A 27,707-nucleotide genomic window follows, 5' to 3' on the forward strand; every position below is an offset into this window, starting at 1 on the left:
TTCAAATGATAAAGTGTCTGTTATGAATTATAGTTTATCTCCTGTTGAAGATCTGAAATTATGAAATCAGAAATATTAACAGTTTGTCATTAGGATTGGTGATTAAGAGTTAAGAAGAAGTATCCGTATGTGCATAGCAACGGTAGGGTCGTCGGGTCAACCCTAACCTTAACCCAATCGCTAACCCAACCCAACCCGACTTTTTTGGGTTGGGTTTGGGTTAACCCAGCCCAGGTTGCAGCCCTATTCCCACATCTCTTAACAAATCTTCTGGCAATCCCATAAAAGTCAAAATCTTATCTACCAACCATCACCAATTCCATCTAACGAAAACATCACTCTCCATTAAGAGCTTTAATATATAATAAGATTTCAAACACCACTGTCTGATAACTTGTTCCAAATGGCTGTGTATTGTCTCAATTCTGAAAAGACCGCAAGCAGAAGCAATAAAAAGCACCAAAACCGTCAGAAGACTCAGAACTACACAAATTTGACAACATTACTTGCATAGGGTTGAATTGAATATCGACACCCGTCCACCTTCTACTGTAACCCAATTTACGTTCATAACCTATCAAGCGAAAAAGCATATTGATGTATATCATTATGTTTCATCAGGTATTGATTGACGTGAAGTCAACACGCATTTAGACTTTCTATGTATGTGAAGCTTGTCAAAATTTGTTGATGGGAACTGTTAGAGAATAAAAACCTGATCCTTGTCGTCCCCATGTATAATTAATTAAAATTAAACACAACGTATGAGTAGATCTGTGTTTTCCATTCTATAAATCAGCTTTAAGCTTTTAGGTTGAACAGCTTCTTAAGAGGAACAAGACAATTTATAGCTCTTACTATCCCAACAAAAAACAAAAATTATTCTGACCACCAGAAATAAAATCTGCACAGAATATATCACTACTGTATCAAGTTGATCGATACTACCTACACATTCCAAATATCAGTTTTCTATTTTAAGACAGAAAACACTTGTCTGCAGCTTTTGTTTGATATTAACTTGGTGAAACCCATAAGCAATTCCAGTTCTGATGGTCAGACCATCTAGTCTAGTACAAGTCTGGCAATATTGCTTCGATATTTTTTAGATTATACACTATCTATTGAACTCAAACGTTTTCAAGCAACAGAATAAAATTTACAGTCAACGTAAACAAAACTGTGATGCCAAGATCATACAATCTAGTATCTGGGTCTCAAAATTTTGATGATTTGATCTACAAAGCTAAAACAAACCGGCTGTCAACTAAAGCGGCTTCTACCAGAACAATATTAATCCTGGGATTTAAATGGGAGAAACGCATTCCCTAGTTGAGATTCACATGCTGCATAGGCATCAGGTGTCAAAGACTTATGAAACGGCTTTTTAAGATTAAGCCCTGAGACTGCCTGCAAGACCTGGCCACAGAACCTACGAACGTCAGACCGTCTCGATTGCTTCTCTGGCATGTTAGTCAGCAGCTTTTCCATCAACTTACAAAGTGCAGATATGTGGGCCTTCAACAATCTCCTGCTTGCTAAATATTTTTCACCTTTATCTGCCGTACCAGAAACCAATGACTTGAGTATTTCATCGATTAGATCAAGTGCTTCAACTTGCCGAAATTCCGACTTTGCACTACCACATTTATCTAGTAGGAAATGGAAGATCCGTTGACCAATCCATGGCTGACGCCGGAAAACTTCTTTCACAAATTCAGACTTCAACTGACATTTTTTACTATCAAAATATCTCACTAAAATGCGCTCAAAAATATCCGAAATTCTCTGCAGTTCAGAATCAGAGAGTTCTTTTGAATGAACGATCTTCAAAATCCAATATGTTGAATTCTGTGCAACAGATGTAATCATTTTGTGTCGGTCCCAGGAGGTAGAATGCTTCTTTGATGAGTTAGAAGCAGATTTCTTTCTCTTGAATGGTTTTGATGCCCACTTCAAGTTCTTCTCCAAGAGGGTGTCAAGTGTTGAAAGTTGAACATGTTCACCCTTTGGATATTCTTTTGCCTTGAATATTTTCTTTTGTAGGATTCCCCAAATACGCTGTCCAAGCTGCTCACTACCTTCAGCAGTTCGAGGATTTACGAATGCCTGTACTAAGTGTGAAAACACCGTCAAAACCTGGGGTTTACCTGTATAAGAGAGAAGACAAGTGCAAATCCAGATAATTAGACATATAGATAAAGTACAATTTTTTCTTTAGTTACAATATTCGTCAATATAAAGGTGTTGGCAAAATATTTGTGATGGAAGAGGGAGCATAAGATACCGATTGGATTTGACATGTGGTTTATACAAGCCTGAAGATATCAAGGGGTGCATGATATGGTGAAACATATTCAACAATGATTTCACCATGTCTGTGATGCAAAAATAAGCATAACTCAGATGTCAAAGGACACAAAACTATCCATGTTACAGAGCTCCTCTTTCTTATCATTTTCCCTTCCTCCATTGGCCCATTACTCCACAAAACCAAGATGAATTTGACAGAGAACGTAGCCATTGTCATCTACTTGGTCCATTTTGGTGTCAAGGATACTAAGATAATGGTTGGTTACTCGGTTTGACATTTGCATGTCAGCCATGCATAATGGTGCCACAAAAGTGAATTTGTTCTTATTCAAAATTATATTTGTTTCTTATCTATAAAAATGAGGATTTTATAGATCCCACTAAATCTGACGGTAGGATTTGGACTTTGTCAGCCTCTGGGGTCTTTTCTTGTGCATCCCATTTCAAAGGTTTAAATTCAATCATCCAGTCCTCTAGGGCAGCCTTTTCCGGTTAAGTCTGGTGTAAACTTATTCCACCAAGGGTTGGGGGTTTTTGTTGGGAAGCATTCTTGAAAGATTCAACACTTGTGATTTACTTCAGGAAAAGAGACCTAAGATTCAGCACTTGTGATTTACTTCAGACTGGTTACCACTTATTGATTTCTTGCTCTTTTACTAATTATATTTGGGAGTGGTGTTTCTCTTTGTTTGGGTGCAGTTGGTTTCCGCCATCGGATGTACAAACTCTTTTTTTGCCCCTACTTTGTTTAGTAGTTAGCCAAAGAAAAGAAGAACAATGTAGAAATGCTCAAGGGCCGCCATCTATTGGAGGAGGAAAGGAACGGAAGAGTCTTTTCAGATAAAGAAAGAAGTCCACAAGATCTTCTAGAGGTGATCCTCCTTGGAGTGGTGCAGTGGCTGAGGTCTTTAAATCTGTCTAAAGACTTTACAGTGGCGGATTTGGTCAGAAAATGGAAGGAAATTGCAACTTCAGCTCCAGCTAAGGACACTCCCCTACCTACTTGGACTCCTCCCAGTGATTTCTTAAACTTCGATGGAAGTAGCATTGGAAATCCAGGTCGATCAGGTATTGGGGGTGTCTTAAGAAATGAGGAGGGTAGGGTATTATCTATGGACTTGGGGCCAATTAGAGTGGGTATGCTCTCCAGGCTGAGATCTCAGCTGTCCTGAAGGAATTCGAAGGGCTAATGAGATGAACATCACTAAATTGGTTATAGAGGGAGATTCTAAATTGGTAGTGAGCTGGCTAAAAGAAAAAAAATGCTAGCTTTTGGAACTACAGCAATGAGAAGAAGAAATTAAGTGGCTGACTAGGATACTGAAGTCAAACTGAACTGGGTAAACTTAAGTGCTAACTCCTTTGCTGATGGGCTAGCCAAACAAGGGTGACTAGGGGCTCTATGTTTTGGGCTCACTTGTAATCTTGTTTTTCTTTGTTTTTCTGTTTGTCTAAGGTGGGGCGAGTTAAAGAGATTTCATCTCCCTTTCTCCTGTATTTAATTTTTTTTTATTAATGAAAGTTACAAGTTATTGATCAAAAAAAGGAAAAACTGTTAAAAATGATAGCATGCCTGGATTTTCATGTAGATATATTTCCAGCAGTGAGAGGACACGAAGCTTAAAGAGTGCCAGCTGGGACTGAGCAGTTTCGCCTCCAGCCTGGTTCTTCCGCTCCTTGAAAATCTGGGCAAGATATGAATCCATCCGGAACATTGCATCATCATCCATTCCTCCATCAGAATCATCAGAAGCTTCTGGAAGGTCTTCATTAACATCCTTCATTCGGCCTAGTGCTTCAGAATCATCTGCTTCATCATCACTATCACCCATTTCAGCTGTCTCAGCTTCATAGGTTTCCTCTGCTTCTTCAATGCCAAGTAGATCTTCATCTTCATCTTCATCATCTTCACTGTCACTAACCTGATGGCGAGCAGGTTTCAAATCTTTTTTTATAACCCGCAGCATGCGAAGCAACCCAGCATCTGTAACTTCATTGCAGAAGAACCTAAAAGCCTACAAATACAAATCATATAAAAATTAAAAAAAAAACAAATTATAAGTGCTCCAAACACCGATCAGAATATTAGAAAAACATGTTTGCATAGCAAATATCCAGGGCCAAGAAAAATCAAATCTCATAATAGACCAAGTTTTACTGGTTCCTGTTAGGATCCCAACTAGACATGTTTGCAAATTGATTATTAGAAAATGTTAATAGTAGATTTGGCTTAGATTAGCAAGCAGGTAAATAAGATGAGGAATTGCAGCCCAGGAAATGTTTAGGGCTGCAGCAAATGGATCAGGAGTTGATCTAGTCCAAATCTGAACCCAATCATATTTGGTGTGTCCCACATAGGAAAAAGTTATTGTAATTGGATCAAGTAGAAAACTTCCCTATACAACCCCAACTACTTCTGAGACAGGTGAATTGAACCCTTAGTTTTCATTTAATTGGGCCCAGACAATGTACCGGATCCAGTGTTCAAGGCACCATATTTAAATATGGAGTTGACCAACATTTGTTCTTACTTTTTAACTTAGCCTGAACCCCAAATATTTAGGGTTTGCCTACACAATGCCAGTCCCACTATTGTGCTCTATCAGGAGTCATGTTTTCTGCCAAATTGTGTAAGTTCTTTCTAGCATTGCCAACTCATCCATCTCAACTTCCTCATCTCAGCTCATTCATTTTTTCTGTCAAATTGTTTCTTGATTGCCCAATGCTCATTGTTCAGTATGAGGAACTCTAAGCACAATTGAATTCAGATGAAACACTATGAAAATCAAATTAGATCCATTTTCTGTGCTAGATATGTTAGATATACAAAACCTTTTGTTATTCTGTAAACGAAGTAGTGATAAGAAGAGTTTGAATATTTTGAATAAGATTTGTTTCTTTGGGTGCAGAAATTTTATTTTTTTCCCCATTGATTTATTGGTTATATGGTTGAGGACTGTGTCTACTTCAAACCATAGATTCAGATCTGAGTGGTTTGGCTTGCAGGTAAACACCAGCCACAAAATACCCCATTCTCGCATAGCTGCTGGATCCTGCTTGTTGGATTAGATCTCAAAACTCAGTCGCTGTCATCTCACTGCCCACCATCAGAATCTAGGAACACCATGATGGCATGATCAACTCTGATCAACCAAAACTTCTTTTTTTCTTCCCATGACTTGCAACATCTCCATAAGCCTTATTGATAAAAATTAAAAAAAAAAAAACTTCATAAGCCTTTAAAATTACATTCCCTTCCTTACCTTTATCCAGCTTCACAAAAAGGACACAGAGGGACAGAATTAATGCTACCTCTCCATTCAGATATACAACCATATCAGCCCCCCCACCCCCCAAAAAAAAATCCAATTTTGATTTTTAACCTAGAGATAAAGATAAAACTTACTATCTTACCCCTAACAAATGTGAATTTGGATTAGCTGAACATCATAACTGTTCAGCAGGCTGTGCAACCAATGGTAGTGCCCCATACCAGTGAAAAAGTACATGGTGCCCATGACGAGAAATTAAATGACTGTGGGTCCCATGTATTTCATTACTGACGTGAAAAGATATTATTGGTTCCACGGCCTGCTGAACAGCTATTGCGTTCAGCTAATCCTTACTCAACAAACGCATGGTACACCACATCTGGAATATTAACATTTCAAGAGGGTTCCCATTTGTCAATACAAATGGGTTCCACACAGTTTTCCAGATATGTGATATCAGATGAATTTGCAAGGGTAACAAGAAAAAAAATTATATGCTTAGCATTGTCATATGTAACCTCATCTAAATAGAGCATCAAAAATGGAGAATATTCATTAATTAATAATTGAAGAAAGGGTAGTCATGGCACATATTGATTAATGGGTCTGTTAATACCTGCATACTGATGTTTAAATCCTTCCTTTGGAGCAGTGTTCTAAAAGCACAAGGCACAAAACACACACACACACACACAAGGGGCTTTTTTCAGCCAAGGTGCAAGGCACAAGATGAGGCATGTGCCTTTTCGAAGGGGCTTCACCTGGGCCTAGGCAAGCGTGGGCCTTGAAATGCACTTCACCTTTGTGCCTAGGCATGCCTTTCAAATAACTTCACTGAGGACAACTATTGGTTTCAGATATAGTAACCCAAAAATCCTAATAAGTTGACACATCTATAGAGTTCATTTCACATATGTTAAACATATTCACACAGGATTGTTCATATAAGTAACCAATTAGGAGGAAATATTTACAAACCAACAATCATGGAAAATGCATACAGAGATACAAACTTCATCACATAAGCCTCATCCAAACTATTTTGGTTCAGTAAGTATCAGCTAATGCATAATATGAGTGCCATAAAGGTGCAGGCATAGCCGACTACCAGAAAATGTAGATTTCTGGTTAAGAGAATCATATAAATGGGAACAAACAGATTTTCTTAAATGGGAAAATCTATGATACAGGAAAGATATAATATGGAAAGAGTTTTGACCAATCGAAACCCACCCATGAATTTTGATAAATGACACCTGATTCACTACCGCGTTTATGATTCCAATTTATTGGTCAGTTGTTTTTCCAATATCATATCTTTTCCATATCATAGTCGAACCCTTCTTAAATACATGTATCCCTTCACACACAGATTATGATATTTGCTAAAACTACCTAGTCAAAGATATTCTTGCTACTGTCATAGCACTCACCTGCTCAATAGCAGAGCGCATGGGAGCTGACGACTGTGGCAACAGTGAAAGAAGTGTATCCAAGAGCACATCCATCAACACTGGTGGTGTACCACCATTATCCAATTCATCATCTTCATCCAATGAGTTGATAAGATCAGGAGTATCATATGCTTTCTTGCAACAAATAATGAGTTCAGAGGCAGCTTCAGAAAATTCTCCAGGTCGAAGGAGAACTTGCAGCAGCAACTGGATAAGCAAGTAACGCAAAGCATGCAGTTTGTTTGCATCATTGCCAGGCTCACTATTCCTTTCCTGAAATAGTAGTAATGATTCAAGAAATATTAAATAACATAAGCCATGGAAGAGAAAGTGTATGATCAATGGTTGAGACTGCAAAACAGATTATAGTACCTTCTGGAAGAGTCGAATTTCCATTTCTTGCAGTTTCTTAAATGCAATATCATCCTCATTGCTCAAAGTCCTGAAGAGTGAAACAGAAGGTATGCTGCATAATGTGCCAAGGAAGCGCATGAAATAAGATCCTAGGTCATTTGACTCAGGACCGTTCATCACAGACGGTAACCCCTCTCCTTTCTGAACATTTGACAGTAATAACTGGAGTTGTTCAACACACATCCTGCATAAAGCACTTGATATAGCTGTTCTTGGCCATCTAAACTTTTCCTGTAACTCAAATGATGTCACTTCAGTGCCAAGAGATGCAGAGAAGAGACCCTGAACAGCTAGAAACTTCATTATTTCTTTCTGAACCCGAATCTTTGTGTCAGGATCCAGCTTCAGTTGCTTCGAGACACGAGGAAGTGACTCTATAATCCAACTTCTGAAAAGATCCGGACTACCCGATGTCAAAGTTGAATCTTTATCCTCTGAACCCATCTCCGAGTTTTCATCAGTGGTCTGACTCTGATCGGATGGTTCATCCACTGCACGACCTTCATCTACAAACATATTAGTCAAGTTCTGGATAAACAACATGCAACCTGCCCCAGTTTTGAAATCTGCCACCAAATCTTTGACTGTTTTTGTCCGTGTGGTGCAATCAAATCTCCCACTGCTGTGTTTCTGTAGGGCCACAATGACTGCAACTCGTCGATTATCATCATTGCTAACACAATTTGATAATTCCTTCAAAAAATAGTGTGCAACCTTGTATAGCCAGGAATCCTTTGTTGAAAGGATATCCATCAAACAATGGACAAGCTTGTGAGAGAGAACAATCTCGACACAAGATGCAGGTAACTTGGGAAGTAGGAGAAGCAGAAGATCTAAGGCCAAGTGTTTGCGATCATGAGATGACTGAAGAAGACATCCATCTATAACAACTTCACAGAAACAGTGGAGATTCTTCACAATGTCTTCTTCAGAAGAGCCACACTTGCGACTCCTCTTGTTCTTCTTAACAGAATTAAAACCCGATGCTGCATCATCCTCCTGTAATGCCATATCTGGTAAGAGATTATTTATCAAAACAGGCCAGACACTATGAACTCGAGGCTGACAGAAGGTTGATTCCTGCAATTTACCAATCAAGAATATTTAAGATATCTAAAGTCTTCCCTACTTAAACACCTGGGTCAAATGACAGGAATTGAAGTTTACCTTAAAGCATGTAACAAGGGAGGACATATGATCAGCTGTAAACAGCTTATTTGGGCTGAATGGATATGGCAATAGCTTGCATAAATGCATGCTGTCTGTGGAAATTTTTTCACGGATCTTCAAGGCTAAAAGCAATGCATCTGGATTTCCAACTTCTGGTGCTCCTTCAAACCACTCATGCATGCCTGGAGCCTCAAGAACATGACTCAACAAAGCATCTGCAGGCAACTGCAAGACTTGGAAGAAAGAATATGAGTTTTTTATGGACCAGAAGACATTGGAAAGATGTAGTCACATTTTTAAATATCTACAAAACTGAATTAAAATCAGAAAAATATAATGAAAGTTTAGTACCAGTCAACAAATTATGATATTTAAGCAAAGAGTTAAACGTGTATAGAAACAGGAAAAAAACAATGAAAGTCAAATATGCACACAAACAAATGGCCTTCCCACTTGTGTAATCTTTCTCATTATACACCATTACAGAGCTTGGATTTGGGGATAAAAAAGTGGAAGAAGCCCCCTTCACAAACCAACTCAGTAGGTTTTGACTAGACACACAAACAGTGAATCCTAAAAGTAGTGGAAAGAAAGAATCCTTGTTTCTGGTAGGTGTTGCCATTTCTTACCACTACAAACATAGACTAAAAGATAGAAAGAGAGACGCTATGACAGCAACCAACAAGATCAACTCTACATTTCCACCAAATAAGCTTCCATTTCCTGCAGAGTCCCATTAGGATCGGGTGGTTTCAACTTAATCATATCTATAAAGCCTTATTCCAACTGTTCTAGCTTAGATACACAAGTCCTGTTTCACTGATCTGATCCGTCAAGGGACAACAATATTTTATTGCAAATGACGACCAAAAGATATTTTACTAATTTATATGGAGGGCTTTGTATAAAACATGTTAACTCAGCCCTATTATAAATTCTTATGTATAATTTGGCCCCATATCTTGTGTTAATTCAAGACACGAAATTTGTCAATAGTTACTTCATGGATGTCTGCAAAAATCAGGTATAGATACTTGATAGCAGCAAGAGCTCCTCTATGTGTGTGTTTCTGTGGCTCAAGCAAGCAATTTTTATTTTTCTTTTATACCTAGTAACAGGGTGGGGTGGGGCCTCTCTTTTAAACCACAATGGAGATTTTATTCTTATTCCTAATGAGCTTTGAATTAAATCTTTGTTGTATAACCATACGCTTGCTGTTTGTTTATGCCTCATAGATGAATCTTTAATTTATAAATGGTAATGGGACTCTCTATAAAAACAGGGACAAACAATCCCTAAAGGTAGTATAGAAAGGTTAATGAGACTGATAAAAAAACATGAATCTAAACAGCGTTAAAATCGCTGTAAATGATTGTTATAAAGACTAAACATACTTTACAGGTAACAAAGCACAAGTATTCTCATAAAAATTAGATGAGAATAAAATACCTGTTCAACCAAGTTTAAAACAACCAAGACAGCTGGCTCTTGCAAATAGCGCTTCTTGGCAGCAAGAGAGATGACATGGTTGATGAATTCCTTGACAAGAGGAGTATTTTTATTGGAAACCCACTCTTGAGCTATTCGCTCAGATCGGACAAGAGAGCCATAAGCAAACAGACGACCTAAAAGACATTCCCTTGCTTCCTGAAATTGCATAAAGAAGGAACTGAAAAATATCACATGCAGAGAACGGCAACTATATACCAGTATTCTTCAAAGCATGATTTACCATGTACTTACCTGACCCTTCATTGAAGAAGAGACCTCTAACAAATTAACTATTAGTTTCATCAAAGACTCCACTCTGATGCTAGGAATAGCACCAACTACAACAGTCAACCCCAATGCAAACCCTTGTCTCGCACACTACAGAAACATCACAATGTTGACAACATGTTTTAAGTCAGCTTCTGAAATTGCACAAATAAGTGGGCTGGTTATAACAATATTTCAGTAAATCAGCATAACCAATTAGAACCCCAAAGAAAGACATAAAATGAAAAAATTGCAAAAATGTGTTACAATTTCAACATGCCATATGTATCTTGACCAATCATGCTAGATATCTGCCACTAGTGAACAATCAGTAACCATTAGATTAGTTTCTGGTATAACTTCTCCAACTGGAGAGCATATTCAACTTAATACAACTTGCTTAAATCATAAATCTACTTAAGGAGACGTTGCATGGTTGCATGTACATTGTGAAAAAAAATAACCACCCATGTTTGACAGCCTGTGCTGTCCACAGGGCTATGTTTGCATGACATGTTAATCCACACAAACTCCATGTAATGGACTAATGGTAAAGGCACTGGATGCATGGCTGTGGGCTTATGTTTCACACAGAGAGCCTATGGAAAGCCCAGGCTGTCAAACATGGACAGCCAAAATTTTCTTGTGCATCGTTGGAATTGCTAACCGAACAAATGAAATTCACAAATCAAGCATACAATATCACTCACCAAAACAAACAAAAATAAGACCAAAGCTGATACTTTCCCCAAAATACATACAAGCCCTACAGCAAAACAATTCCCTACCTTGGTGTGGACACCCAATACAATCCTTTTCTACTGATTACCTTTATATACATGAAACTTTTGTTAAAGAATATAAAGGAAGAAAAAAGAAACAGGCAGAATGAGGAGATGTGTCTCACAATTAAAAATAAAAACCACCCAAGGATTTAATAATAGGTGCTGAGTTGTTGGTAATAGGTTGGCCAAGGGGCCATTGTTCTAGCAAAGAGAGAAAAGAGAGAAGAGAGAAATCTGGTTGAGGAGTAAGTATGGGAGAGGAGAGGAAGTTCAAGCTGGCGGGGAAATGGAGACTGGATTTGTCCATTGAAGCAAAATCTTTCCCCTTTGAGCAGGGAAGGACAAAGGGGAAGGCTCTATTGAAAATCAGAGAAGGGAGCAGGGCGTTGATTCTCCTACCAGAGGAGGCCTGTGTGTGGCTGAAAGGTTTTGTAGATGGAGCTGTAAATTCCTTTCGAGAGGAAGGTTGGAGAAACTCGTTGACCTGTGAGAATAAGAGGTTCAAAGCTGTGCTAAAAAGGAATGGAAAAGGGTGGTTCATTATGGTCACCGAACTCTTTGGTTTTAACAAAAAGCAAGTGATGTGTATTCCATAAGGTTTGAAGCGAAGAGGGTGGGCTTCTTTTGCTTCTAATCTTCAGGCTTTACTCTTGGAGGTCGAAGGTAGTAGAAGAAGCCCCTGGCTCGAAGGTTTGTTCTGTGCTCCGCCCAAAGCTTTACCCTGAAGTTTTGGTGTCCAGCTCGTCTGTCCTCCGACGAGTAGCAGTGGAAGAAGGGAGAGGGAGCTGGGAGAAGAGGGTGGTTTTAGTGGCAGAAAGGGTGATAGAAGATTGGACGAAAGTTATAGAAGTTTTAACAGAGAGGTTGGGATCAGAGGAAGACGTATTGTTGCTACCTTTTGCTGAAAAGAAAGCCTTACTAGATATTGGAAATAAGACTTTGTTCTTCAATTCTTTCCTTGTAGAAGGAAGCCTGATTAAGGTCCAGAATTGGGCTCCATATTGCAACAAAGTTGAACCCGGAGCCGGCAGTTTTTGGATTAAACTTCTCGGTCTTCCCTTCAACCTTTGGAATGACCTTATTCTAGGGAAAATTACTAGAGCGATGGGTGGAGTTCTGTTGGAGGCTAACTTAAGTAACTTGAGAGCGGTGGAACTCAAGGTTGTTGGGATCAATCCGGAGAACATGCCGCGGATCTTCGAGGTTCTCTCAGAAAAAGCTTGGCACAAGGTCTGGTTAGTTTCAGAAGTTGAAGCTTTGCTTTGGGGAAGACGACCAGAGGTTGAAGACTGACAAGCTCGCAGGGGGGTGTACACGTGGCCTTCAGGGGCTGGTGGGTAAGTTTGTTGAGTGTGGGCGTTTTACAGAGGAAGGGGAATAGTGGCAGGGGTGTCCCAAGTCTCGAAGCCTTCCTATTTTGGCTTCTTTTTCAAATTTTTTTGAAGAAGGGTTGTGTAAAGAGGGTGGCTCGTCCTATGCTGACGTGGCTAAGTTGGGAAAGAACGGTTCGCGCGCTAAGTCTCTCTCTGAACCGACTCTAAGAATGGTCGAGCCAGTCGGGCCAGTGGGTGAACTTCCTATCGGTTTTAAAAGCCCACGTGACAACTTAAGTCATCACGTGGTGCGGGGCAGGCATGGGACGATGATAGATGACTTCTTTCATCTATCATCATCTAAGCCTCGCCCTCTCGACTGTGGAGGGGCGAAGTCTGCGAACAAGACTGGAGAGAACCGGCCTTTGTGCTGGGTCCGACGGGCAGCCGGCGACGAGCAAAATCTCAGCCTTTCTGATCGCCCGAACCCGCGTTATTCGAGAGGCAGACCAAAAGAGAAAGAAGAGGCTGATCAAGGCTGGTTGAGCTGCGGTTCAGATTCTGATCATGTTGATAGCTTAGAAGACTGTGGGAGTTTAGGCAGTGCGGCAGTTGAAGCTCTATCTAAAGGTCAGAATAGCGATTCATTTAGCATGGACTGTTTGTTCTTAGGGGATTCGGTGGGGGAAGGAAAGGTGGAGGGGGAGGAGCGGGTGTTCGAATTTAACCCATTACTGGCTGAGCCCCCCCTCAATTCTAGTGCTTTGTAGGAGGCCGAAAAGGAGGTTGCTCGGGCTTTCTCAGAGCAGAACAAGGGTACTTCACAGAGAAGTACATACTTGGGTACAGAAAGGGGTCTTTGTGTTGATACAGCGACAGGGATTTCCCTCCCCCATCTCTGGGAGACAGAGTGCTCTGTTTTCCCAAAAAAGAAAGTGACTACCTCTCCTTCGCCTTTGCTCTCTCACTTCTCTACCTCAGGTAAATCCCTCAACTCTATCAATTCAGTTTTGGATACTGATGAGCGCTCTGTATCTCTTGTACCAGATTCTCTTCCCAACCAAGAATCGGAAGCCCTTGGTCTGAAAGCCACAATGAGTCTACAAGGGGGGAAGTGGGTGAGGAATCTTGTAGAGAGACAGTAATTAGGGAAATCTTAGAAAGTCTCTTGGGTGAGGTGGAAAGGAAGGATTTGCAGAGAGGGAGCCTATAGGGGACAGACAGGGTTGTGGTTGGAGGTAAAGTGAGAAGGAACAAGAAGCTTCCTAGGAGTGAGGAGAGTGCTTCTTTAGGGAAAGAGGAAACTTTTGGGGAAGAGTCAGTTGCAGAGTTTATGAAAAAGTTGGGGTGCAAGCTGAAGAACCCAGATGACCTAAAAGCCTACATGCAAAATAAAGAGGACAGCAAGATGAAGTTTAGAAGGCTGAGTGAAGTGGAGAGATTAAAAAAAATATATTGAGGGGGACAAGAAGTTCGATGTGAAAGGGATAAGAAGAAAAGGGTCTAAATAGTTCTTGGAGGACTTAGGGTCAAAGCCTTTAGTTTGCAATGAGAATCCTAAGTTGGAATGTGAGGGGGTTGGGCAGCTTTAGGAAGAGAGCAACAATCAAAGAGGTAATTAAGAAGTTCAATCCGGATATGGTTATGCTTTAGGAGACCAAAAGAATGGATTTTGATTGCAGCTGGGCAAGGAGTGTGTGGAGTTCTAGAGGTATTAAGTGGGTGGCTACTCCTTCGTGGGGTTCCTCGGAAGGGATTGTGACCTTGTGGAAAGAAGAGATTCTCTTAGGTGTGGAGGAGCTAATTGGAGATCACTCTGTCTCCCTGAAGTTCAAACAGGTGGCCAATGGGTATGAATGGGTACTAACAAATGTGTATGGCCCCAATGACTATAGGCAAAGGGAGAAATTATGGGAAGAATTGAGTGACATTAGAGGCCTTTGGGATGGACCGTGGTGTGTGAGAGGGGACTTTAATGTAGTGAGATTTTTGGAGGAAACAACAACCCCAGACAGAGAGTGACAACAAGTATGTGGAAGTTCAACCAATTTGTGGACTCTTTTAATCTCAAAGAACTTCCTTTCCTAAATAATAACTTCACTTGGTCCAACCTTCAATCTCAGCCAATTTTCTCTAAGTTGGACAGATTTTTGTTCTCAACAGATTGGGAGGATCATTGGGGCAACATTACTTCTAAGGCTCTCCCTAGACTCACTTCAAACCACTGGCCAATAGTTTTGGTCAAGGAGGAATTAAGAGGAGTAGGGCCTACCCCTTTCAAGTTTGAAAATATGTGGTTGTCTCATCCGGGTTTCACTGAGAAAATCAGAGAGTGGTGGGAGAAAACGAATCCAGTAGTTGATTGGGAGGGAATGAGATTCCACAAGAAACTCCAATACCTAAAATCTCAATTAAAGGAGTGGAATAAGCTGGAATTTGGAAGATTAAAAGAGACAAAGCAAGTTCTGGTGGAACAAATTGAGGATTTGGACCTGAAGAAAGAGAGAGGCCCCTTTGGAGAGGAAGAAAGGAAGTTGAGATGGATTTTAAGGAGGAAGTTGGAGGACATCCTGATCGAGGAGGAAATCAGTTGGAGGCAAAAATCTAGGTGTAAGTGGCTAAGGGAGGGAGACAGAAACACAAGGTTTTTCCATTCAGTGGCAAATGAAAGGAGAAAGAAGAATTACATCTCTAACTTGGAAGTTGATGGAGCAGTTTTGTCTCACCCGGCTGAAATTGCAGAGGCCCTAGTAAATCACTTCAAATCTATTTTTAGAAGGCCTATGAATGAGAGAGTGTAGTTGGAGGGTTTGGATAGGCCGACTCTAAGTGCAGAGAAGAGAGAGTGGCTAGAAAAAAGATTCGATATGGAGGAGGTAAAAGAAGCAGTTTTCTCTATGGATAGGACAAAAGCTTCGGGTCCATATTGGTTCACAATGGCCTTTTACCAGGATTGTTGGGATATCTTGGAGAATGATCTTGCTTCGGTCTTTGAGGAGTTCCATAGAAGGGGTGTAATAAACCCGGGATTGAACTCAACTTTCAATACCTTAGTCCCAAAGAAGAAAGATGCCTCTCAACCAAAAGATTTTAGACCTATTAGTCCAGTGACTAGCTTGTACAAAATCATTGCTAAGGTGTTGTCTCTCAGGATAAAGAAGGTGCTCCCCTCTATTATTGCACCCAACCAAAGTGCTTTTGTGGAGGGAAGACAGATCACCGATCAAATCCTCATTGCAAATGAGAGCTTGGAGAGCTTTAGAAAGTCAAAGAAGAAGGGAGTGGTCTGCGAATTGGATCTGGAGAAGGCTTTCGACTTGGTTGATTGGTCATTCTTGATGGAGGTGTTGAGGAGTTTTGGTTTTGGTGACAGGTGGTGCAAGTGGATCTGGGGCTGTGTTAGGACTTGCCATTATTCTATCCTGGTGAACGGGATTGTGGTTGACTTCTTTCCGGCGTTGAGAGGTCTAAGACAAGGAGATCATCTTTCCCCTTTTCTTTTCACCCTTATTGTTAATATGTTTGGGCGATTGATCCATAGAGCAAACTCAAGGAATCTAATAAGAAGGTGGAGAGTAGGAAGGGAGGAGGTTCCCTTAACTCTTCTACAGTTTGCATATGATACTATCCTTTTCTGTGAAGGAGGGAACCTCAGTTGGATCCGGAATCTAAAGTTGAATACAACTTTTTGAGCAGATATCTAACCTCAAGGTAAACTTCGACAAGAGTTGTGTGGCAGGAGTGAATGTGAACGAAAGAGACCTAAGGGAATCTGCATATGAGCTAGGTTGTGCTATTACGGATTGGCCCCTGACTTACTTGGGCCTCCCTTTAGGAGATAATCCTAAGAATGTCAGCTTTTGGGCTCCGGTAGTGGAGAGGTTTGAGAAGAGGCTAGCAGCCTGGAAGAGGAGTTATCTTTCTTTAGGTGGAAGAGTCTCTCTCATTAGATCTACCCTAGCTAACCTTCTTGTTTACTTTCTGTCAGTGTTTAAGATCCCCTCAAAGGTTTCAAATCTTTTGGAAAAATTAATAAGGAACTTTCTCTAAGAGCCTAGAGAGGAGAAGAGAGATCATAGGGTGAGTTGGGAGGTGGTCTCTAGGTGTAAAACAATAGGAGGTCTAGGGATTGGTAATTTCAAGAAAAGGAACATGGCTCTTCTGGGGAAGTGGTTGTGGAGGTTCTCTTTGGAAAGGGATAAATTGTGGACTAAGATTGTGGCTAGCATTCATGGGCTGGAAGACAATGGTTGGGATCTTGGAATCTTGGCAAGGGCTTCAGCTGCTTCTCCTTGGAAATCCATCCACAATCTGCTTCCAGTTTTCTCCCCTTGGATCAAGTATGGTCTAAACTCTAGTAACCGAATAATTTTCTGGGAACATCTTTGGGTCGGGGATTCTCCTCTGAAAGACAAGCTTCCTTCCTTCTATGCTCTTTCGGACTTGAAAAATGAACTCATTTCTTCTTTCTTAGTCCCTTCAGCTTCCACTTCGGGCTTTGGTTGGAACCTTGGCCTGCGTAGGGCAATTAGGGATACGGACTTAGATAGCCTGGTAGCTCTACTAGCCTCCCTTGAGGGTGTCTTCCTAAACCCTGCTAAGGAAGACACCAGATTTTGGACCCTTTCTAGCTCTGGTACCTTTTCTTGTGCTTCTTTCTTTGAAACTTTAACTCGGCCTCCTACCCCCCTGGGGTTGTCATTTCCAGTTAAGGAAATTTGGAGCAGACCTATTCCTCCTTGGGTGGGGTTTTTTTGTTGGGAATTTTTCTTGGAAAAAATCAACACTTTAGACTTACTCCAAAGAAAGAGACCCAATTATTGTCTACTTCCTGATAGATGTGCTCTTTGTAAAGCTGATGGGGAATCTGGCTACCACCTCATGGTCTCTTGTAAGGTTGCTAAATCTGTTTGGGAGTGGGTTTTCTCCCGTTTTGGGTGTTCTTGGTATCCTCCAAAGACTGTCCAAGATTTGTTTTCCCCATCTTTTTTCAGTTGGCCTAAGAAGCAAGGGAAGACTATGTGGAGGTGTATTAGGGCAGCGGTTTGCTGGTCTTTGTGGGAAGAAAGAAACTCACGCATATTTTATGACAAGGAAAAAACTTTGGAAGATTTGTTAGATCGAATCCTTATAAGAGTGGTCCACTGGCTAAAATCCTTGGAGTTGTTTCAAATTGTCATATGGATGACTTGCTAAGAAACTGGAAAGAGATTGCTTTCACTACAAGATGCAAGAGGACTCTTTGTCTGTTCTGGTCCCCTCCCCCCTCGGGCTTTTTAAAGCTGAATTTTGATGGAAGCAGTGTAAGGAATCCAGGGCCCTCTGGGATTGGACAAGTCTTCAGGAATGAGGAAGGGATTGTTACTACTTTATTCTCTGGCCCTATTGGAGAAGGTGACTCTCTTAGGGTTGAGATCCTTGTAGCGCTTGAAGGAATTCGAAGAGCAAAAGATCTAAATATTAGCCTTTTGATTCTGGAAGGTGACTCGAAGGTGGTGGTTAATTGGTTGAAGGCAGAGGACAGTGGTTTGTGGAACTTTAACAATGAGAAAAAATAGTTCTTATGGCTGGGTAAGGACATAGAGATTCAGTACAGCTGGGTGAAGAGGAGTGCCAACTCATTTGCGGATGGGTTGGCCGAGCAAGGAGTGAATAGGGAGGCTGTTTTCTGGGCTAGTTTTTAATTTTCTTTGCTTTTACTGATTTTTAAGGAGCTAAGTTATTTTATCTCCCTTTGTATTCCTTTCCCTCTATTCTCTTAATTTAATGAAATTGATGTTATTGATCAAAAAAAAAAAAAGAATAACATAAACCTCAAAACACATTCAGCCCAAAAGAGACAGATTGTGAACCATGAGACCAAATAAAAACACCAACATATGAAATCAACTACAAAACAGCTCCTTTCCCAAAAACATACTAAAGCCCACACGATCACACCCGCAAAACACCAATAGAAGATCATCCACAAAAGTATGTATATGCATCAACAATTTTATGTTTGAAAGCTAGAATTTTCTAGTGTAACATGAGTGTAATATGCCTAAATCAGTATACTTTACCTTTTCCCAAATTAAAATGATAAGCATAATACTCCTAAATCACCATAACTTTGTCTTTGTACACATAATAATGCCAAAGTTGATCATCCTTAATCCACAAGCTTTAAGTATGAGCAATAAAAACATTTTTTCTGATAAGTCAGAAATAAGAACAATTTTGCAAAACTGAGTGGAGAAATTGGATCAATTTGATCCCATCCCAACCCGAAGTCATTGATTTGGGTTAGGATTATTGTTATGAGTTTAGCAACTAGGGCTGGGTTAGGATTGACACCAACCCAGCCCAAGTTGCAGCCCTAACAGACTATCTATCAAGATTAATAATCTGACTGTTGAAGGTGCATCAGCCATATTTGAGAATATACAATCCCACAGCTTCAGATGCAAAAATGAACAAGACTGAGTTGAAAAAAAAATGCATCTACAACTGATCTTGCTGGTCTTCAAACCAAACTGTACAAGGTGATTAAGCTATTTACTAGTAGTATTGTTTTCTGATAATAAAATAAAAATACATTATCTTAAAAGGAAAAGGGTTGCAGCTGAAGGGTGCAAAGAAAACACTCAAAACAACCCTAGAAATCCCCTAATACTAGCCCCAAACACAAGATCCTATTTAATGATACCAAACATAAAACCAAGAAACAAATAGACTAAAACAAACTCCTCAATGAATAATAAGTAGATAGCTAACCAGTCTTCCCAAAATAGCCTTATGCAATTTAGATTTATTCATCTCTCCTCTTACTTTCTTGCATTCCTCAAAGATATTGTCAAGGATCTAGGAGCCATCCAGAATCTGGAACCATCCTATTAGTTGTAAATCTCCTTTCACCAGAAAGTTGTAGCCCATAGAGTATCCCAATTTCAATCTTTTAATAGAGACGGTAGCTTTTTATAGAGAAGAGTTCACTCTTCTTAACTCTTCTTTACACTTATTTTGCAGATAAGTAAATAGAGAAGGTAGTTTAGGCCATATAGAATCTCCACCACCCATAGAACTTGAATAAACCATCAAGAGTTTTTCGTTGATGTTTTTAAAAACTCCACCAATTCACGAACTACTTAAATTTATCATTTTATGTAGTACAACATAAATGATCTGTTATAAATTGCCAAACCATCTAAAGATGAAAAGAAAAGAAAGATGTAAATTATGTATGACAAATGCATATTTGCATTCATCACATATGTTCCATGGACTCAGGTTCAGGTGTCATGTATAGGTATATTTTAGGAGTCAGATTTGTCTGACACTCTGGCCAAATCTTGGGAAACAAAGACAAGCTAAAAGAAATCCACCAATTAATATTAATATGTGAATGCATCATACAATGGACAATAAAGTTTTTCTGAGAAAGAAAACAATTGAAGTTTAGACAAATATGCATTTTCAATCACACAAGTAAGCTATTTTAGATTTAGATACATTCCATATTGAAATCAAAAACAAGTAATCATCAATAGCAGCAGAAAGGAAAAAGAAATCATATTGTCACATGACGTTTAGAAATCCATAATATATTTTTTTGAAAGGTAAGGTAATATTTGTATCAGTTTTGAATATCTGAACGTATACTAGCACAATATAGCTCATGTACAGTGAAAAGATATACAATGAGAAGAAACAAACTCAAAAAATTAAAAATAATAATAATAATGCAGCAACATAAGCCCATGATCGTTTTTGTACAAAAGGATATCATGATCAAAATAAGAAAGCTAATATTTATTAAAAAAAAAAAAAAAGCAAGCTAATGGATGTCTCTAATAGATGGATAGGAAGCCATAAATGGAGAATCCCTACTGCCTCATGAAAAAATTTCTCCCCTTCATAGATGATGCCTTGCTTTTGAAAATTATTGTGTTTCTTTTCCTCTATTAACTCCCAAACATCACAAAGAGCATGATGTGTCATGTTCTTTTGTCCCTCTCAAACCATTCATAATCCACCCAGCCAATAACTCACCCATTGATTTGGGACAGCACCAGTTATAATTGGCTAAAGTACAAAAAGTGTGTGTATAAACCTGGACAGAAGACACAAGCTACATGTGAAATAATTATACCCCCTAATGATCAATTTATCTAATTAGACACTTACCCCATACTGCTTGTGCTTCAAGGGAACAGCAGGAGCCCAAATTTCCCTTGATGGAAACATCTCATAACCCAAGCCATTGAGAGAGAAAAATAAAAGCTTGACTGAGGTGTCTGATTTTCACCATGTCCATAACTAAATGTCCTCAGAACCAGGGGATAGAGGGCAGGTACTTATCTTCTGAAGTAGGTTGTCTGTGTCTTCTACTTCCAAATCATTCAAATGCTTCTAAGTTCTAAAGGTAGGAAACCACACTGTTGCTCCTCCAATGACCTCATGTTGGTCAGTTACCAATACCTCTATTTTCAGCATGAAGAAATAACAAGGGGAACAAATCCAACAAAATCCCATCACACCATGGATCTAACCAGAAATAGGCTCTAAACCCACACTAATCTTACATTTCACACCTTAGATGAAATAAGGAAATTTTTTTAATACCTTTCCAAACCAAGCATCCATTTGTGCTGAAAGGTAATACCAGGGTCCTAAATAAAATTCCCAGTTCTATATTTTCCATGATCGTCTTCCCTCATAAACTTTCTAGTTGAGTTCTGAAGTGCCAAAATCATTTCCCCATCAGTATTGTGTTTACCAACTAAAGATGCTCCTAACCCACCTACTGGTTTTTTTTTTTGGAAAAAGGTAAGATAATTTATTCAGAATAAAGAGAAAATTACAACAAGGACAAGACCACTAATTCTGCCTGGACCCAAAACAGATTACCAACAAGGTGAAAATCCATATTCAAGCTTCAACTTCAACTTCTAATTTTAATATTTATTTTAACCATATTAGTTGATCATTTATGTTCAGTACTTGTCCAATCAAGAAAACAAACATTGATTTCACAAATCTAACACATACTCATACACATAAAGCCATAACCATATTATGCCATGTTAAACACAGGTACATAACTACATACTGCATAGGGTAAAATTAAAAGTTTGGGTATGATAAATGCCTGCAACAAGACTGCCTGTTACAGCTGATATTTAAGAGCACTTTTCCAGGTCTAGACTTATCCATTTCTTGATTTTTCATTTTCATCTCTCCAGAATCAAATTTATTGAAAAAATAAGAGGATAGTCAAGAGTTATCATAGTTTCCCTAATCAGGGAATACCATCTGCTGCATGCAATATGTGCCAAGGCCACCTTTTTTGACAAACTACTCTGAATTATGAGTATCCTATTGAGTGGTGTGAATATATACTAGAGATACTACCTAGACAAAAATCCAATTGCCGTGCCATCAATTTGACCTTTCATTTCAAATTTACAGAATGAAAGAATAAGTTCACAACCCAAACAGATTCCACTTCTAACTTCGCAGGAGCAGAAATCATCTAAATGAACAATGATGGTTTATCACTAGTAACTCCATGTTCTTGGGAGAACCAAATTAAAAATAAAAATAAAAATAAAAAATCAGCACCCAAGCTGTGAAGCACTGAGAGAAATCCCCATATGACTCACAAAAAGAGATCCAGTTTCCCATCCTTGAAAGCTACTCTCTTGCCACCATATGCATGAGGCAAAACCTACTTGAAGTTACTTGGCAATATTAAGCTTTTTTAGATAACCAACAATATCTGTAATTTTTTTGGATATATCAAACATAACCATATATACATGCACATATACATAACTATATATGTGGCAGGTACATCACTGACACACACACACAACCAACAGGATGCAATAGATCACTTTGAAAACTGTGTAGTTAAGACTCCTGATGAAATCATGGTGCAAATATACCTGTTTACTTAGCAGTGCTCTCAATGCAACAAAGTGATGACTAGTCTGTTTTGGCCTCTCTAGGTGATATGGTGGTGACTGCTAATCAGTACCTAAGAGGCTAAGATGATTTTTTTTTTTATAAATGAAGCTAAGATGATTTTTTTATGAATAATAGTACATTTTATTGATTCATAAGCTGGTTTAGAGTTGTGAATTCATACAACATCCGAGGGAGAGGCACGAGCTGCAGCCCCTCCTTGAATCTTACAAGTAAACTAGGAAAGAAATTTAAGAGGCTAAGATGATTAGTCAACCACAAAAAGATATGTTCTAAATTTAAGATATTGATGCAATCTTATATCTATTTCTGTATAAAGAAAATATGACAGTATGAAACTCCAGATCTCTTATCTTTTCTGTCCACTAGTAATAGCACATGCAATGCACATACCTTCCCACTTGCATCAATTAATATAGACTTCAACATGCTAAGATAGAACAAAATAAAGCATATAGTTTACAATCTTCATTTTGCAAACATAAAAGGGAAGGATACAAGACTGGCATAGAAAGTAATAGTCTTTGTTTTTCAAACAAGGAGAGCAACCTTGACTAGTCAGTGCTTTGATAGAAGTGCTGTTTAATATAAAGTTCTTACTTTTTATGCAAAATAAAAAGAGAAAAAGATGACCCCAGATTGTATAGAGCCCATTAGCATTCTAAATTTCTAATATCAAATCTATTCTAGACCATGAGCATTGGTAATTCCATGCTCTTAAGAAAAACGAAAAGCAAACTGACAAATTATCAGTTTATTCCAAAGCCCCATGAAATTTTTCAAATTTCAGGGTCCCAAGTAAACTAGCAACATTACACACAATTTCATCCAGTTTACATTCTCATTGAGAACCTTTCATTCAGACGATATATGCTGAAACAGAAAAGAAAACACATACAAAGATTAAAAGAAATGCAAGCTAAAGCATATTATATAATAAGTATGTGCTTTTTTATATTTGGCGCCACACACCACTAATACCCCCCCCCTTCGATTCTGTGTCAATGCTGGAGCGAACCAGCTAACATACCAACGAGCCACCCCTTGGTTGGTATAATAAGTATGTGCTTGAATTAGAATCACCCATTACAAATGTTACCACAAACACAACCATTGAGTATAATGTTTTTTTATCAATAACAGAAACTTTCATTAATAAATAATGGAACCATTGAGTATAATGTTCACAAACAGACTAGTTAAATATACCTCTCTTGAAGAAGAAACCCCACGAATAAGTCGACGTATAGCATATCTCAAAGAAGGCGCACAGTCATTCAACCCATCATCCTTCTCGGCTTCTAACTGCAAACCACCTTCATCAGCTCCCTTTTTGCCAAGATTCTCATACACCTTCTGAACTTCACTTAACTCTGTTACCAATGCTTCAGCTGCTGCTTCTCTTACTGAGGAATCAGCAGATGCCAAGTCTCTAAAAACACTAATATGGAACTCAGGAAGTAGCCCACTACTCAATGAAGAAGACAAAGGAGGTTGCTGGGGCCCATCAGAATTGGGACCTTCAGCAGGCATCAAGTCTTTAGCCTTAGGCCTCTCAGCATCATTCCTGTGCCTCTCTTTGTCCGATGCTTTCCTTCTCTTCCTTCTCTCCATAGGTTTAATAGAACCAGTGATGGGAGAAGGAGCATCAGACCCATCTACCCTTTCTTCCTCTGGTTTCTCCTTCTTCGATTTTTTGGCAAATTCTGAATTAATTTTACCAATGACAGTGTCAACTTGATCCTCCACTCCATCCGCAGGGGCCAAAGTTCTTTTCTTCCCGGCCATGGCCTTTGTAGCAGTGAATTTTTCGTTCAGGCCTTCCTCCTAAAATCCAAAAACGCCTGTAAAGAAAAAGAACAAATGGGTTATTTGATGCTGGTCACCTTCAAATACATTCATTCTCAGGAATAGCCACCACAAGCAGAAATGAAGGGGAAAAAGGAAAAGGAAATTTCGTTCTTAGGAGATGCTAGGTTTGCCTCTAAGTGTACGTGAAATGTAAATAGTTTTGTATTCATTCCAATATCTTGGGGTACTAAGCTGCCTTAATAAGAAAATTATTGCAATAGGAAGAGACTATTTCCTCATGTTGTAATCTGATAGTTTTGGAGACAACATTTTGTAGCTCTACGAGTTATAAAATGCCGAAATGTATGTTGTGTGAGAGAATCAAGGAACAGTATGCACTGACAATTGGACATACAAGTGGGGTGAAAAATATTATTGCACTTAATTATTGGAATTTTATTGTTTTTTAATACTAACAGATAGTCTTTCGTGACAATAAAATAGGATGATCTATCTGGTCATATAATCTCAAGACTTTAAAATAAAAAATAAAAACGATGTTACCATAGAAAGGCTTTTTTCACTTTTTTTTCTGCCGAAAACATATTAGGCGCCAAATTATTCAAAGACAGAAAAACGAGAAAATTCCTCGTAATATATTATGTGAATAATCTGGATATCAAAAACACAGAAATAGATCACTTTTAAATCTATTTTATAACATAAAAAATATCTGTAAACGTGCATCTCTTGTATCTGATTTTTCTTGAAGCTCTTCCCTTCTCCTCCAATGCCACCTTGCCGATTACAGATCTGATTTTACGTTAAGTTTTTCCCTTCTCCTCCGTGCCATCTTCTTGGTTTGGCTGATTGAAGAAGCACAAAGAAAGAAGGGAGAGTGCCAATAACATCTAGGGTTATTAATAAAATTTTGATTGAATGAAAAAAATAATAAAAAAGAACCAAGTCAGTGTCCAAAGAACAGAAGACAGATATGGAGAGTGCCAAAAAATCACCTTGTATAATATTATTGAAGGATGCACAGTGGACAGTGCACAGAATTGATGGCCAGCGGTGAGATAGGAAACTTCGGGGTGAACAATCGATCCAAAAACCTAATATAAACCTGCAAGTCCTATTGTTCACTACTACCTATCAAAGAAAAAGGTCCTTTTGTTCACTACCCTCAGAGGAGGGGTAGAAAGAACGGCCTCCGCTTACTGCCAGTATCACTGTCACTGTCACTGTCACTGTCATCTGAATGCCATTACCGCTGCTATACCAAACCAGACGGAGGAGAAGGAAGGATGAGAAAGCGGAGGCCCCAGCGGGAAAGAGAGGGTTTACTGAGGTTCTGTGTAAAAACGTAACGTGGTTTCGTATGTTATTAGGGCCGATTGTCCAAAGAACAGCGGCCGCCCCGGCTCAATGCTGAAGTCCTACCGGTTTTGTGAGGTTGCACAGTATCCATTTCTCCTGCTAGGGATGCCAACAAGTCAGGTTCCATGCGAATCTTATTTGACCCGAAACCGGCTCTACCCAATAATGTTCCCGGATCCGATTAAACAATGAATCCGTTTGATTCGTAGCCAGAATCAGAATGGTCTATTCTCTAGGTTTAGACAAAAATGGGAATAGAAATTTGAATCAGCGTGAATGAAATTTCATGTAGATATGACTATTTCCTCAAATTAGGGAAGGTAGGAATGGGAATGAGATTCTAATTCCGCCTAACCGTTGAAATGGGAATACCAATTCCAAACCCTTATTCCTGTGAACCAAACGGGGCCAAAAAGGAGATAAACATAAACAGCAATTACAACCTCCACCCGTATGGCCCGTGCCTTCTTCAAAACCTACATTTGATCACGATTTTTAGTCAACTTTTTAGTTAGAATCCACCCTTTTCTACATACGAAAATGCAAAACCCCAATACCCTACCTTACTCCCCCATGGTGGAGCAGGTTAAGTCTATAATCTACATCTAATTACATATCTTATATTATAAAGAATGAACAAATAAAATAATCTATATTTATATATACATGTGTGGATGTAGAGTGAAAATTATTTTGGATAGAAATTGTCATTTATTTATTTATCTAAGAAAGGATATAAAAGTCATTTTATTACAGATTTAATGTCAGCTTTTATTGCTACTAAAATGCCCATATTTGTATATCTAGTCCATCTCTAATTATAAAAGTTGGAAATGTAACTTTAATTATTACTTTCCAATTCATTTAATCCTCTCTCATTAATTATTATACTTAAGGAATTAATTCTCATTTTTCTCTTATTACATTTTATATTAATTAGATATATGTCAATATTTTTAACAATATAAACCCATATTTTTAAAATTGACTTTTAAACAAAACCATTTTAAAATTGACTTAAGGAATTTATGATATTTTTATTAATCAAATTAAAAAATTAAGTGTAATAAACAAGAAATATTTTTATTAATGATGAAAATGAAATACATAATTTAGAAACAACCAAAAATAAAATTATTTTACTGTTTGGCAAATATCAATAGTTCAACTTTCGGATCAAATGTGTTAAATTTTAATGTCATAAATAATTAATAAAAATAATAAAATATAAAAATACAAAAATAATAAATATATATATATATGCAAGAAAAAACATTTAAGCACATGTATAATATCATATATTTATCATATTAAACAAAAAATTAGTGTAATATATCATATGCACAAAAATACAAAAAATTGTTGAAAAAAAATGAACACATTTATATTTCTATATTTACACTACTATTAAAAATAATAAGATTGTGTAACTTTCTTTTTACTAAAATACTCACTTTTGAATTTAATCCCTATTTAATTGTGGGGTTTAAATTGTAAATCGAATTATTACTTTTGATCTCATTCGATTCCATTTATTTAAACATTACATTTTTTTGATAAATGAACAAAAGAAAAAGATAAACCAAAAAGATAAAACATTACAAGGAATAGTCTAGGAAAGCAAGTAAGCCTATTTAATGATATTTGAAATTTCACAAATTGATCTAATTACCACATATTTGGATGAAGTGTTTATGTAACCATATTTGAATTTTGTAATCTACGTTTGATTAATAATAAAAAACAAAAAATATAAAATACATAAAGTTTATACAAAATTTTGAATACATTATTATTATAATTATCATCATCTAGAGTTGTCACATGCTAAATATGTGCACACTTAATAGTATGAACAAACATCAAGATTTCCAATTATTTTTATTTGATTGAAACATATAAAAATATAAAAAATATCAATTATTTTTCACGTATTATTAAATTCAAGACATGTTACACAAGTTGATATGCCTTACACCAACAAAATTAATTATAAGCAATAGGGTTATTTTGTAAATTCAACATACAATATGAGACTATGAGGGTCAGGTTTAGCTAGGACTATCAATAGGTTGTAGGGATGTTAAC

General features: G+C 38.2%; 1 protein-coding gene across 3 annotated transcripts; it reads right to left on the reverse strand.

Moving 5' to 3' along the window:
* Window positions 1-1,137: 1,137 nt before the first annotated feature.
* On the reverse strand, window positions 1,138-25,729 carry LOC148875248 (DNA polymerase V family). Of its 3 annotated transcripts, XM_088965836.1 has the most exons (10): window positions 25,256-25,661; window positions 24,985-25,105; window positions 23,658-24,292; window positions 10,367-10,492; window positions 10,073-10,270; window positions 8,621-8,848; window positions 7,412-8,533; window positions 7,019-7,312; window positions 3,887-4,328; window positions 1,138-2,150 (listed from the first exon to the last, which is right to left on the reverse strand). In XM_088965836.1, the coding sequence occupies exons 3-10, from the start codon at window positions 24,234-24,236 to the stop codon at window positions 1,294-1,296; spliced, it is 3,846 nt and encodes a 1,281-aa protein (XP_088821962.1). In that variant the 5' UTR covers window positions 24,237-24,292; window positions 24,985-25,105; window positions 25,256-25,661; the 3' UTR covers window positions 1,138-1,293. The 3 variants fall into 3 exon arrangements, with proteins under 3 accessions (XP_088821962.1, XP_088821961.1, XP_088821963.1); XM_088965835.1 differs by lacking the exon at window positions 24,985-25,105 and having other exon boundaries at window positions 25,256-25,729; XM_088965837.1 differs by lacking the exon at window positions 24,985-25,105 and having other exon boundaries at window positions 10,073-10,292.
* Between the last annotated feature and the right edge of the window lie 1,978 nt (window positions 25,730-27,707).

This window comes from Nelumbo lutea, chromosome 1 (genome assembly GCF_056320005.1).
Source record: "Nelumbo lutea isolate HS-2025 chromosome 1, American lotus-T2T, whole genome shotgun sequence".
NCBI lineage: Eukaryota > Viridiplantae > Streptophyta > Magnoliopsida > Proteales > Nelumbonaceae > Nelumbo > Nelumbo lutea.

Coding starts and splice junctions, on each gene's coding strand:
- LOC148875248 (XM_088965835.1), bottom strand. CDS start 24,236: ATGGCCGGGAAGAAAAGAACTTTGGCCCCTGCGGATGGAGTGGAGGAT. Junction 7,313..7,411: donor AAATTCGACTCTTCCAGAAG/GTACTATAATCT, acceptor CTACTATTTCAG/GAAAGGAATAGTGAGCCTGG. Junction 2,151..3,886: donor ATATCTACATGAAAATCCAG/GCATGCTATCAT, acceptor TCTCTTATACAG/GTAAACCCCAGGTTTTGACG.